At 40.3% G+C, this 14,455-nt stretch overlaps 1 protein-coding gene across 3 annotated transcripts in view; it reads right to left on the bottom strand.

Annotated features, from left to right (window-relative positions):
* The window catches only part of hdac11 (histone deacetylase 11), a 100,070-nt gene that overhangs the window by 77,098 nt on the left and 8,517 nt on the right, over positions 1–14,455 (bottom strand). The window contains exons 2-6 of one of the 3 annotated variants that reach the window (XM_059649855.1): positions 12,358–12,398; positions 10,950–11,018; positions 10,387–10,535; positions 9,950–10,050; positions 864–890 (exon numbers count right to left, since the gene is read on the bottom strand). In XM_059649855.1, the coding sequence (XP_059505838.1) occupies positions 864–890; positions 9,950–10,050; positions 10,387–10,535; positions 10,950–10,984 (312 nt within the window). In that variant the 5' untranslated portion in view covers positions 10,985–11,018; positions 12,358–12,398. The remainder of the gene's footprint in view (positions 1–863; positions 891–9,949; positions 10,051–10,386; positions 10,536–10,949; positions 11,019–12,357; positions 12,399–14,455) is intronic. The other 2 variants (XM_059649856.1, XM_048548243.2) reach the window with 2 other exon arrangements.

Raw genomic sequence — 14,455 nt, 5'->3', positions numbered from 1 at the left:
AAACAATAAGCCAAATAATCAACACACACACACAGGGATAAAACATAAAAAGGCCAAATTACCTACCCCCTCCACATGCAAGGAGGAAATACTAACTGCTTCATAGAGCCTACACACATTGCAATTGCAAAACAAGTGGCAACGAGTTTGCAGTTTTTCAACTATTTACGTCAATACGAGAAAGAAAGCATTGATACTTAGATTGTCAGGTCAGTTATAAACAGAGCAGGTGATCACTTCCTGTGTTTTTCCCCTTGCACAGTAATTTCTAAATTTGTGCTTAAATACGATTAATCTGTGGTGGAAAAAAATATTGCCCCTCCCTTTCCCCCAAGATGTGTCCAGTTTCTCATGATCACAGGGACGAAATATAATTTAAACAAACAACCTGGGAATTTGATTTTAAAAGACAATAAAATTCTGGAGTAATTGAAATGTTTTGTGAAGGACGCCAAAAGTGAAAAATTCTTTCCGAAACAGCTTCCCAATGCCCTTTAAGATGCACTTTTGTACATGAATCCAGAAGTCAGGCATTGGTTATATTGAACAAGTAGGAAAACAAAACTGTTCACCCAAGGTTGCAAAAAGCCAGTTTTGCACTTCCAGTCTAAAAGTGAGCAACTGGGCCCATTCCACTTTAAAAAAAAAGGTGAATTTAAATCACTACTAGGAAAGTGATTCAATTTTTACATAATGTTGAAACACAAAAACACTTGTGCAAAATAATTTCACTGTAATCACTACTGATTACTGCAGGCAAACAAAAATGTTAACTGAAGATCACAATTTTAGTATAGCTTTTGAATGAATTCATTTTCACAAGCAAGTACACAGCAGAAGCACAAGAAGATTTACATGGATACCTCTTGTAAGCCTTCCAAGAAATGGTTCTGTTTGCAGAAAAAAAAGAAAATATGTTCACAAAATATAAATGGATGTAACAATGAAGAAATTCATTTTAGGTGCCAGGATACTATTTCAAACAAGATCACACATGATGAGGGATATTTCCATCATGCAAAATTTACAAATACAGCCCTAAAATAACTCAATATTTATTTAAGGAATACTTTGAGATTACATATTGCGAAGTTAAACTAGAGGCATTTTCTAGCAATAACTCGGAGCAAAAGAATTTCGGAAGTATTCGTTAAAAAGTAATCACCATGTCAAAAAGGACCCATTTCATACTTCATGAATTATAAAAGTTAAATGTTCAACTTGTAAACAATAATATGCGCAGTAACATGGAATTAAAATAAAACCAAGTATGACAAAACAGTCCTCTTGTTTGTCCAGTTTGTAGAAAAGCATTTTTCGGAGACAAAAAACAACTGCAGGCACAAAAGTATATACCCACATAATACAAGCAATTCCATTATAGTTCTTGGAAATCAAATGATGAGAGAATTGGTAGCTTAGTGAAAATTTAGGGTTAATTATAAGAATCTTCACATGCCTAAAGCATACAAAATAACAGACCTGTGATGTAACACACTAGAGGGAGAAAGATAATGGGAACTGCAGATGCTGGAGAATCCAAGATAACAAAGTGTGGAGCTGGATGAACACAGCAGGCCAAGCAGCATCTCAGGAGCACAAAAGCTGACGTTTCGGGCCTAGACCCTTCATCAGAAAAGGCGGATGGGGAGACAATTCTGGCAGAAATAGGGACAGAGGGGGAGGCAGCTCGAAGATGGATAGAGGAGAAGATAGGTGAAGAGGAGACAGACAAGTTAAAAAGGGGCAGGGATGGAGCCAGTAGAGATCAGTGCAGGTGGGGAGGTAGGGAGGGGATAGGTCAGTGCGGGGAGGACGGACAGGTCAAGGGGGTGGGTTGAGGTTAGTAGGTAGGAAATAGAGGTGCAGCTTGAGTTGGGAGGAGGGGAAAGGTGAGAGGAAGAACAGGTTAGGGAGACGGCGACGAGCTGGGCTGGTTTTGGGACGCAGTGGGCAGGGGAGTGGAGATTTTGAAGCTTGTGAAATCCACATTGATACCATCGGGCTGCAGGGATCCCAAGCAGAATATAGGAGTTGCTGATCCTGCAACCTTCGGGTAGTATCGTTGCTGCACTGCAAGAGGCTCAGGATGGACATGTCATCTAGGGAATGGAAAGGGCGAGTTGAAATGGTTCGCAGCTGGGAGGTAAACTGTTGTTTATTGCGAACCGAGTGGAGGTGTTCTGCAAAGCGGTCCCCAAGCCTCTGCTTGGTTTCCCCAATGTAGAGGAAGCCACAAAGGGTACAGCGGATGCAGTATACCACATTGGCAGATGTGCAAGTGAACATCTGCTTAATATGGAAAGTCATCGTGGGGCCTGGGATAGGGGTGAGGGAGGAGGTGTGGGGGCAAGTGTAGCACTTCCTGCGGTTGCAGGCGAAAGTGCCGGGTGTGGTGGGGTTGGAGGGGAGTGTGGAGTGGACAAGGGAGTCATGGAGAGAGTGGTCTCTCCGGAAGGCAGACAAGGGTGGGGATAGAAAAATGTCTTTGGTGGTGGGGTCAGATTGCAGATGGCGGAAGTGTCAGAGGATGATGCATTATATCCGGAGCTTAGTGGGGTGGTATGTGAGGACGACGAGGGGGATTCTCTTTTGGCGGTTATTGCGGGGAACGGGGTGTGAGGGATGAGTTGCGGGATATGCGGGAGATATGGTCGAGGGCGTTCTCAACCACTGCGGTGGGGGTGTGGGGGGGGGGGTACAGTCCTTGAAGCATGAGGACATCTGGGATGAACAGGAGTGGAGCCTCATCCTGGGAGCAGATGTGGCGGAGGCAAAGGAATTGGGAATAGCGGATGGCATTTTTGCAGGAAGGTGGGTGGGACGAGGTGTATTCTAGGTAGCTGTGCGAGTCGGTGGGCTTGAAATGGATATCGGTATCTAGGTGGTTGCCTGAGATGGAGACAGAGGGGTCCAGGAAGGTAAGGGATGTGCTGGAGATGGCCCAGGTGAACTTGAGGTTGGGGTGGATGGTGTTGGTGACGTGGATGAACTGTTCGAGCTCCTCTGGGGAGCAAGAGGCGGCACCGATACAACGGAGGAAGTGGTGGGGTTTAGGGCCTGTGTAGGTGCAGAAGAGGTATTGTTCCATGTAACCTACAAAGAGGCAGGCATAGCTCGGACCCATGAGAGCACCCACGGCCACCCCCTTTGTCCGCAGGAAGTGGGAAGATTTGAAAAAGAGAAAAAGTTGTTGAGGGGGAGGACAAGTTCGGCTAGGCAGATGAGGGTGTCAGTGGTGGGGGAAATAGTCGGGCCTGTGGGACAGGAAGAAGCAGAGGGCCTTTAGGCCATCTGCATGGGGAACGCAGATGTACTCGGACTGGATGTCCATGGTGAAAATGAGGTGTTGGGGACTGGGGATTTGTAAGTTCTGGAGGAGGTGGAGGGAGTGGGTAGTGTCATGGACATAGGTAGGGAGTTCCTGGACCAAGGGGGAGAAAATGGAGTCCAGATAGGTGGAGATGAGTTTGGTGGGGCAGGAGCAGGCGGAGACTTTGGGTCAACCAGGGCAGGCGGGTTTGTGGATTTTGGGAAGGAGATAGAAGTGGGTGGTGCACAGTTGGGGAACAATGAGTTTGGAGGCTGTAGGTGGGAGGTCACCTGAGGTGATGAGGTTGGGGATGGTTTGCTGTTTGGGGGTGGGATCATGATCAAGGGGGCAGTAGGAGGTGGTGGCGGAGAGTTGGTGCCTGGCCTCAGCGATGTAGGAGGTCAGTGCGCCACACTACAACTGCACCTCTCTTGTCCGCAGGTTTTATGGTGAGTTCGGATTAGAGCGGAAGAAGCGGAGGGCTGCATGTTCTGCAGGGGAGAGGTTGGAGTGGGTAAGAGGGGTGGAGAGGTCAAAGCGATTGATGTCTCGATGGCAGTTGGAGATTAAACGGTCGAGGGAGAGTCGGAGGCCTTGGGGTGGTGTCCAGGAGGAGGGCTTGTGTGGGAAGCGGGTGAAGGGGTCTGTAGAGGGAGGGTTAGGCTCACGGTTAGAGAAGTAAGCGTGGAGGCAGAGGCAGCAGAAAAACTGCTTGATGTCCAAACGTGACTGGTATTTGTTTTTCTGCCAATGTGGTATACTGCATCCGCTGTACCCATTGTGGCTTCCTCTACATTAGGGAAACCAAGCGGAGGCTTGGAGACCGCTTTGCAGAACACCTACGCTCGGTTCGCAATAAACAACTACACCCCCAGTCGTGAACCATTTCAACTCCCCCTCCCATTCCTAAGACGACATGCCCATCCTGGGCCTCCTGCAGTGCCACAACGATGCCACCGGAAGGTTGCAGGAACAGCAACTCATATTCCGCTTGGGAACGTCGCAGCCCAATGGTATCAATGTGGATTTCACAAGCTTCAAAATCTCCCCTCCCCCAACTGCATCCCAAAACCAGCCCAGCTCGTCCCCGCCTCCCTAACCTGTTCTTCCTCTCACCTATCCCCTCCTCCCACCTCAAGCTGCACCTCCATTTCCTACCTTCTGACCTCATCCCGCCCCCTTGACCTGTCCATCCTCCCCGCACTGACCTACCCCTCTCTATCTCCCCACCTACACTTACCTCTACTGGCTCCATCCCTGCCCCTTTAACTTGTCTGTCTCCTCGCCACCTATCATCTCCTCTATCCATCTTCAGTCCGACTCCCCCTCGCTCCCTATTTATTTCAAAATCGTCTCCCCATCCCCCTTTTCTAGGCCCGAAATGTCAGCTTTTGTGGTCCTAAGATGCTGCTTGGCCTGCTGTGTTCATTCCAGCTCCACACTTTGTTATCAACTAACACACATAGTTCTCAAATGAATGTGAGAGGATACTTTAAAAAAAATGGAAACAAGACTTTAACTTCTGGACATTTATAACCATTTTAATTTCAATGTGTTATCTGTAATTGGGAGCTGGTGAACTGTGATGCACTCAGAAAGCAGTCAACATGATCAAATTGATCGTGTGTACACACTGAGCTAATTTGGAGGATAAAATGGGATTTCTATTGCACAGGAAGTAATCCAGATATCAGCATTACAGTAAAAAAAAACAGTAAAACAAAAATTGGTCTAATGACAATGAATTTGAACTTAACAGTGTGGGCGAATTAATTCTATTTTTAGAAAAAAATAATTTCATAGTTTTCATATAACAAAAGAAACATAAATTTCAGTTACAATGGAGAAAGAATTTGTTAAACTTTTCATTTCTTGAAGAACATGAGAAAATTACTGGTCATCACAGCAATGGTGAAAATAAATAATTTAGTACCAATAGTTTGTAATAGTTTCCACTCAAATGTTTTATATTAAAACTAAAGAGTAATTATTTCACAAAAGTCACTTAACTGCCTATGAGTTTTAGGATTAACAAAATTTAAAAACCAACAATCCTGTCAAACAGCTTCTCATCAATGAGGCTCTTCAAACAACTGTTGTGACATCTATCTCAACTTTCAACTTAGAATGGCCCAAATAGCACAGCTATCATAATATTCAATGCACAATGTAGAAGAACAAATCAAAGAACAAAGAAAATTATAGCACAGAAACAGGCCCGTCTGCCCTCCAAGCCTGTGCTGATCCAGACCCTCTCTCGCCTATTTTCCAAGGATCTATATCCCTCTGCTCCCTGCCCATTCACATATCTGTCTCGATACATCTTAAATGACGCTATTGTGCCTCTACCGCCTCTACCACCCCTGCTGGCAACGTGTTCCAGGCACCCACCACCCTCTGCGTAAAGAACATTCCACGCATATCTCCCTTAAACTTTTTCCCTCTCACCAAGAAATCGTGACCCTTAGTAATCGAGTCCCCAACTCTGGGGGAAAAAGCTTCTTGCTATCCACCCTGTCTATACCCCTCATGATTTTGCAGACCTCAATCAGGTTCCCCCTCAACCTCCGTCTTTCTAATGTAAGTAATCCTAATCTATTCAACCTCTCTTCACAGCTAGCACCCTCTATAACTAGGCAACATCCTGGTGAATCTCCTCTGCACCCTCACCAAAGCATCCACATCCTTTGGTAATGTGGCGACCAGAACTGTACACAGTACTCCGAATGTGGCCAAACCAAAGTCCTATACAACTGTTACAAGAATTGCCAACTCTTGTAGTCAATAGCCTGACCGATGAATGAAAACAAGCTGTATGTCTTCTTAACTACTCTATCAACCTGCGTTGTCACCTTCAGGGTACAATGGACCTGAACACCCAGATCTCTCTGTGCATCAATTTCCCCCATGGCTTTTCCATTTACCATATAGTTCGCTCTTGAATTGCATCTTCCAAAATGCATCACCTCGCATTTGCCTGGATTGAACACCTTCTGCCATTTGTGCATGCTGCAAAGATATCTGTTGTTAAGGCTGCAGCTATGCCCTCTCTCACTTCCCTCAGTAACTTGGGATAGATCCCATCCAGACCTGTGGACTTGCCCATCCTAATGCTTTTAGAATACCCATCACTTCCAACCCTCCTTATGCCGACTTGACCTGGAGTAATCAATCATCTATCCCTAACCCCAACATCCATCATGCCCCTCTCCTCAGTGAATACCGACGCAAAGTACTCATTAAGAATCTCTCTAATTTTCTCTGACTCCTCGCATAACTTCCCTCCTTTGTCCTTGAGTAGGCCAACCCTTTCTCTAGTTACCCTCTTGCACCTTATGTATGAATAAAATGCTTTGGGATTTTCCTTAAGCCTGTTTGCTAAAGATATTTCATGACCCCTTTTAGTTCTCTTAATTCCTCATTTCAGATTGGTGTACTCAACTTTGATCAGTTTTATATTCTGAAGTCCAATTCTTAAATATTCATTAGAATTGAAAAGTTCCCCTTAAGCTAAAAAAATTTCTCAAATGCTTCTTTATTGCTCAAACAAAAAACTAACTCAGTTCAATAGCATGCTTTTGCTTCCAATAATCATGTTAAACAGAAAAGCAAGACAATACACCAAATATATTCTTGCTGATGCACAAAATGCATTAAAACACGTTTCACAATCAAATCCACGCCCACAAAGTATATTTCTAATTTGAAGGTATCACAACATTAGGCAGATACTTTAAGGAGGTTTTCATGGCATCAAATCAGGGAGGCAGCAGGTACATGACAGGTGTCAGGGTGTATGCACCCACAAAGTTCTGGTGGTAAAGTCCCCTGAGCTGGCAACAAAAAATAAGTCCCCGATCCACAGCTTGCCAATAAAAAAAACAGGAAATCCAGCAGCAGGCCAGAAGTTTAAAGTCTGCACATCTTGTAGTAGGCAACTGTAATTTTATCAGAAACACAGCCAAGCAAAAATTGGGTAACAGCAGGCAACACTAGTTTCAACAAAAACTGTAAGGCTTTCTTATATGGTTGTTGACTCTAAAGTCTAAACAGAGATCTTCTTCCTCACATACAATTGAGGGTATCAATTCAAAATGAGTGAATGAGCATGGATCATGGTGACAGGAAATGTCAATCTTGGAACCTACTTGCAAAGCTAAAAAGAATTTTGATGTTGTCAATAGGACTTTATCATCACCTCAATGGCTACGGTTGCTGCTTTTTCATGCCATTGTGTACAATGTATGGTGAACATCTTTACTAATGACACTTATTTGCATACTTGAACTCTTCAAGAACGCAGTTCATCACCATCTTCTCCAGGGTAATAAGCAATGTGCAATAAATATTGGATTAACTAGCAATGTCATTAGTGCCATGTCCATCCACTACCAATGCTCAGTAGCGGTAGTATATACTATCTACAAGATGCACTGCAGAAATTCGCCAAGGCAGTAGTTTCCAAACCCAGGATCACTGCCAGCTAGAAGGCCTTCAGCAGCCAAAACACGAGAACACCACCACTCGCAAATTCTCCTCTAAGTCACTCATCATCCTGACTTGGAAAGACTTTGCTGCTCCTGAGTCAAGTCTTGAAATTCCCTCCCACACAGTATTATGGGTCTACCTACAAAATGGACTGCAGTGGTTCAGTAAGGAAGTGCACCACCACTATCTTCTCAAGAGCAGCCCACATGGGGCAATAAATGCTGGCCAGCCAACGACACCCATTCTCTGAATAAGTAGAGTTTCAGTAACTTGTGAGCACAGTGACTGCAGCCAAACTGAAGTCAATTTACAGCAACAATGGAAAGTTGACTAAAATATATACTCTGATCACCAGTTTTGGTATAAGATGAACCTACTTTTAATCTAGCTTGAAACAAAAATTAAGGCAGAGAAGTGTCCGCTACACTGCTTCTATTTTGTTTGCTAATCAGAAACATGTATTAACGTGATGTGAACAATGTGATTTAAAATACATATTTAATGTTTTTTAAAAAAGTTTTTGAGTTAGAAAACTTGATGTTACGGTTTATCTGAAGTTAATAATTAATTTGTACTTCTGTAGCCATGGCGATTGTGATTTTTTTTTAAAAACAGATTTTTGGGGCCTAGCTTTAGAGGGTTTTTTTGTGCAGCACTAAATGGCATTGCATTTATATTGGATTGTTTTGCAAAGCAGCAAGCTAAATAGTGAAGCTTTTAAGTTTGTTGGAGAGTTCTGATCCCATTTAAACTTAAAAAAACCACAGAGAAAGTTTTAAAGTAGTTTGCAAAAGAAGCAAATGCAAGATGAAGGGGGAAAAGAAGCTTTTATACACAGCGAGTCGTTAGGCCCTGGGATATGCTGCCTCAAAGTTTAATTGAGGCAGTTCAACTGAGGCATGCAAGAGGGCATTAAGTAATAGGGATATGGAGACAAAGCCAAAATGCTCAGAGAGTCTCAGAGACACAATGGACTGAATGGCCACCTCTGCATCGTAATAAAGCTGTGATAATTTTACTTCCACATTTTTTTCACCTTGTTTTTCATTTCCCCTTCCCTCAATCATTTCTTGCAGTTTTCATGTGATACGGAAAAAGACTGAAGTGAATTGAAAGTGAGCAAGGGAACTAATGATTTAACAGCATTAAAAGAATTAACAGCAGGTTGTCAGAATGCAGCAACAGATCTTATGAGCTGGAGGAGTCTCTCATTATACGCCTGTCTGGGTATTTCACACATGATGTAGCTTAAAAGTTTAAGCATTAGTACACAGATGAGAGACACCAAATATGACTTATACTGAATTTAAAATAAAATCGCCTATATTGTTTTGAAACAGCAGAAAACAATCATAACACACAACGATCACAAATCACTTTTTCCAAGGATATCTAAAAGCAGCACAGAGGTTTGGAAAACAAAACCATCACCAGAATGAGTTCACAATCCACATGCTAATATTGTTTACCATTTTAAATAAATCAGCTTTTTACTTAATAAGACAATTGTTGAGTTTAACATTATATCCAAAATAAAGCTCTGATTAATGCAGTGACAACTTCTTTCCTTGTGGCTTTGAAACTTCCATGTCTGATGATGGGTCAATTTGTATGTAGTTCATTTATTACTCAGCACAAAGCAATTGGAATGTACATATTGAATAAAATCCAACAGCTAAAATGCATGGTGCATGGGCAGGGTGAGGGTGGTAGATTTTTATTTATTTTGAAAGGTTTAAAGAGGCAAAAACCAAGCAATCAACAACTTCTGCTTCTTGAAAATGTTATGCTTCTGCAAAGCTTCTCTTTCGATAATAAACTAAAAATGCAAAATGGATTCCATTTTTGGATTAAAAAAAGGTACTGACCAAAAACAAATGGTTTTCTACAGTGTCTAGACTCTTCCGGTATTCTGTAAACATTAAGGCAGATTAAAAGTATAAAAAGTAAACCTTTTAGAACAAGAAGCCTCAATAAATATTTAACCTCTCAACTGATGTAAACAATATCTTGAAGGTTTTGGTACATGATAATCATTTGATTCAATAAACTAGGCATTGACTGTTACACAGATTCATTCAGGGGACTGAGTTGCATCCATCTACACATGAGAAATCACAAAGAACACAAATGAACAAAAAAAATCACCTTGAGTTTATTGAGGTAACGCCTTGTGTGCACTACCAACAAGTCATCTTCCTGTGCTTCTCGGGCTTTTACCATGGTTTCATCACTTATTAGTTTCTCTTCTGAAAGTGAAAAAAGAAACAAATATATGCAGCCATAATTCCTAAAAGGCATTTATCTTTGCAAACTATTCAAACAAAATAGTTTCTTCAAGTTGGACCTGTCTCAAGAAATATCTTAAGTTCCACACTTTCTCTCTCTAGGATTTGAGAACAGTAAACATCTAAGCTTATGAACATGGAAGCTCCTAGGCTCTGGGCATAAAAACAATATTACTGAAAAAAACAGTTATACAGAATACCATGCATGAGCAAACTAGTAAATTAAAATTTCTTTGGCTTACAAAATCAGTTAAAATAATCAAAATGCAAAACCATTTTGTTTTAGAAAAGACATACCTTTTAAAAAGTGGACAATTTTCCCCCACTTTCCAGAATCAAAAGGGTGAAGCTTTTCCAGACCCAGGAAGGAGATATTATAGTCAGAAGAATATACTATAGGCCATTGTGTTGATGGAAGATCAATGTATAAGTTGGTATTATGTAACCTTGAAATATGATCAAACATTTAAAGAATTTTAAAAAAAGATAATAACAAAGGTCAAGTCAATTCCTGTTAAAATCAGGCAAGTGCATTCACAATCCTACACATTATCCTCAGACATTTGGCATTTACTGAACAGCCAAATAAAAAGGAGCACAAATGGCCAAACCCCTCTCCCTCCAAAATGAAGTTGAGAGACACAGAAGTTAAAAGCTTGTACTCATGTTGCAGCTCTGGGTAAGTAAATAATTGACAGGATCACTCATAGAACTAAAACAAAGTTTTGTACAGGTTGTGGTGTTACTATTTCATGTAATTAGTAAAGGCAATTTCAATTCTACATTTGATCTTATTCATGTTCCAGTAAAATATACAATAACAGATGCAGATCTAGAAACAAAAAATATCTGCAACTTACGGTTTGCCTTTGTTTCTTCTTTTTTGCTCTGACATCTTCTTTCTTACATGTTCTTTTAGACTAGTAGTCCTGCAGAAGACATAATAATTAAGCTTCAGTCACAATTTCTACAATCTTTTCTCAATCAAACAAAATGGTTTGAAGCTGATCTGTTGTGAACAACGAAATAAAAGTAAACAATTGCCTCCTTGTTTTTCTCTTTGGAGAACACAATTTTAACCAACGCAGTGTATCCTTCAACCTGGATAAAAGATCCCTTCGCTTCTTTCAAAGAAGAACAAAGTGGCTCTCCAAATATCTTTACATAAATTCACCCATTACAAAAACCAAAAGCAAGATTATCTGGTTATACAAGTGCTGTTGCTGAGACACCCCTATGTTTAAATACAATCAAACAAAAATGACAGCCAGTAACAAGCTCATCCACCTTACTGTGATAGCTCAACCACTGAAGCTGAACAGACATGCTCTCTCTCCCTTTTCTCTCACCACCCTCCGCCTCTGTTGTCAAATGACACCTTAAGAATAAGAAAACAGGTGAAAAAGTTTGCTGATGTATTCGCCTACTGTTATGGAACCTCAGAAGTAATTCATGGGTTAAGGATCACTTCAGAAATTACTGTCTTTGTATAAATCACACACATTGTTGCTAGCTCTGGTGCTTCAAGGTCATATCTGTACATTTGTCCTTTCACTGAATCATTAGATAACAAGGGAAAGGTAGACCTTAGAAAGATACAGACCAACAATAGTCCTTCCTGTTCAGTGCAGAGTCAGGGATGCCCTTCTCTTACAAGCAACTCCTAAGCATTTCCCTTCCCCACATCTTTCAATAATAATCACTTGCTATGAATCACTGCATATATCGCCCTCCCCTTCTTAACCTGTGCTCAACAGGTTCTCAATTGCATTTTATTCCTCATGGAGGATTTCATAATCCCAAGCCAAATGCAAGACCACTTGTGGTTTGACACTCACTAACTAGTAAACCATTGAGTGTCAGAGTATGACATTTTGGAAAAAGGGTCCCGACCCAAATTTCCTGCTCCTCTGATGCTGCCTGGCCTACTGTGTTCCTCCAACTCCACACTCTTATCTCTGACTCCTACATCTGCAGTTCTTACTACCTCTGCGTCAAAGTGTGCATTGTTTTGCAGTGGACAGGTACGTTACTCCAAGCAAAACACTATGTTCTATTAAAGCCCTAAAAGTATCATTACACTATAATTGAAATAAATAATTATTCCATTTGGCAAAGCCCTTCTTTGTTTGATTGACAGTTGGATTATCTGTTGGAGATCATCTGGAATCTTGGAGTGTGAGTGCAAAGAAACGTGACAAGATTAAGCTTTCTCACAGTTACACATTGAACTACAATCAACGTTTTGATTGGTTTTAACTTACGTACCCATGATCCACTACAATTCTCTTAAAAAATGCAGCTCAGGGCTGAAAAAGAACATAATTGTCTTTGATTAAGAACAATACAGAAGTATGATATAAAAGCATTACATAATTGTCCTACATGAAGTGGCAGCACACTATAAATACAAAACAATCTCTTTTTGTATGATTTCTTGAGAGTTAAAGACATGCAATTTTTCTTGTAATGTATTATACATTAGGGTCAATAATCTACACTATTAAATTACTGCAGGAACAGGAAATTTACTTACTAGTGTGAATTACATGATTATGTTACAGAGTAATGGGCACAAAAAAAACTGGCAAGTTTGACAGGTGATATAGAGCAAAGCATGTAGCACATTGGGTGATGGGTCTCCAATAAACAATTAATACAATCATGTTATTGATTCAAAACATTACGATTATGTGAATTATGATGTTAACCATTTAATTAAATTCTGAGTGTTATTCAGATGAATTTCTCTCTACAATTACAAATAAGATTATTTTTTAATATTATGGCCAGATTTAAGTAAATGAGGTTCTCATTATTACACATCAAATTCTGTAGCTCTAGTATCAATCACTTAATTCCTTGGCTCCAATATTATTTCACTATAATACTGTGCTGATTGGATCAATAAAAATAACACTAAGAGCTAAAAGTTCAATCAGCAGTAGAAAACTGCTAATGAGAAGTTACAAAACTGTTATGAAAACAATCAAATCAATCTTAACTAACTTGCCAAAAACCAAAGTAAAAGAAAGAGTGAGCACAGTCAATATATATAATAAAAAGGAACATTTTTTTTATTTACAAGTCCAAGTTCCAAACTAATATCTTGAGCAACATGTTAAAAATAACATTTCAATTTTATTACTCTTAGTCATTAAATTGTCTTCTGTTTGCTTTAATTGCAGCATTTACTTGAAGATTTCCAACTCATTTGTTGATCGTGGTCACTCAACTACAATAGTGTAACAACTTTATGAAACGAACATCTTTTCAGAAGAGGTTTTCTGTAAGTTTTCCAGTTGGCAGCTCAGCTTGTTTATTGTGGTCAGTGTATCGCCTTCAAATTGGATTGATTAAAGCTGCAACTTAGTTTCAATGCTCCCTTTTCCCTCTCAAATCCCTACTGAATTCGATCATATCATTGTCACAAGTTTGTGAGATGTCTCTTTAACATCAGATTGCGAATGATTGCTAATATAAAATGATTCAATTTTACATTCAGCATAAGGGAGAGATGAAGAGGCCAGGCTATTTTAATAAAACTTAAATAAGGGCAATCATGAAAACATGAAAGCTGAGTTGCCTGAAGTGAAATGGGAACTTAGGTTGAATAATAGATCAATTGAGATGCAGTGGCAGACATTTAAACGAATAATTCAGAGTATACAGAATAGCCATTCCAACAGAAAAAAATTCAAGTGACAAATTCACTATCTGTGGTTAATTAGAGAGAGTAAGGTTAAAGACATCAGCAGACTTAAAGAAAAAGCACGCAATTATGTACTTGTATTAATTTAGGTGAGGTCCTGTGATGCAGTGGAAGTGACCCCATCTCTGGGTCAGAAGGCCCAGGTTGAAGTCTTATTTGCTCCACTGCAGTCACAACATGCCTGAACAGGTTGATTAAAAATTTCTATAACTGTGAAAAGGCAGGTGGTAGGTCAGAAGTTTGGATGGAATATACAAAAGCCTATAACATTAGTAAGGAAGAAGGAAATTAAGATACGAGAGAAAGCTAGCCAGAAACATAAAACGAAATACGGATATTTTTTGTTTTAAAAAGGTGCATTAATACTGGGAGCACAGATGCTCCAGAAAGTGAGTCTGAAGATTTGATAATGGTGAATAAGATGTTACAGAACATATAACAGACATTTTGTATTAGTTTTCATTGTGGAGGATATTCATACCAGAAGCAGTTATAAATCCTAATGAAATTGAAGAGAGGGAGAAGGTTAAAAAAGTTACAATTACCAGAGAAGTGATCCTGAGTAGAAATTATTAGTGCCAGATGCTAAATAATGCCCAATTCTTGATGGATTTCATCGAGGAATCTTGCAAAACATAGTCAAATAAAGATATC

The sequence above is a fragment of the Stegostoma tigrinum genome, chromosome 11 (assembly GCF_030684315.1).
Source record: "Stegostoma tigrinum isolate sSteTig4 chromosome 11, sSteTig4.hap1, whole genome shotgun sequence".
In the NCBI taxonomy this organism is placed as follows: domain Eukaryota; kingdom Metazoa; phylum Chordata; class Chondrichthyes; order Orectolobiformes; family Stegostomatidae; genus Stegostoma; species Stegostoma tigrinum.
The sequence above is the reverse complement of the archived record's forward strand: the minus strand, read 5'-3'. Positions and strand labels throughout refer to the sequence as shown.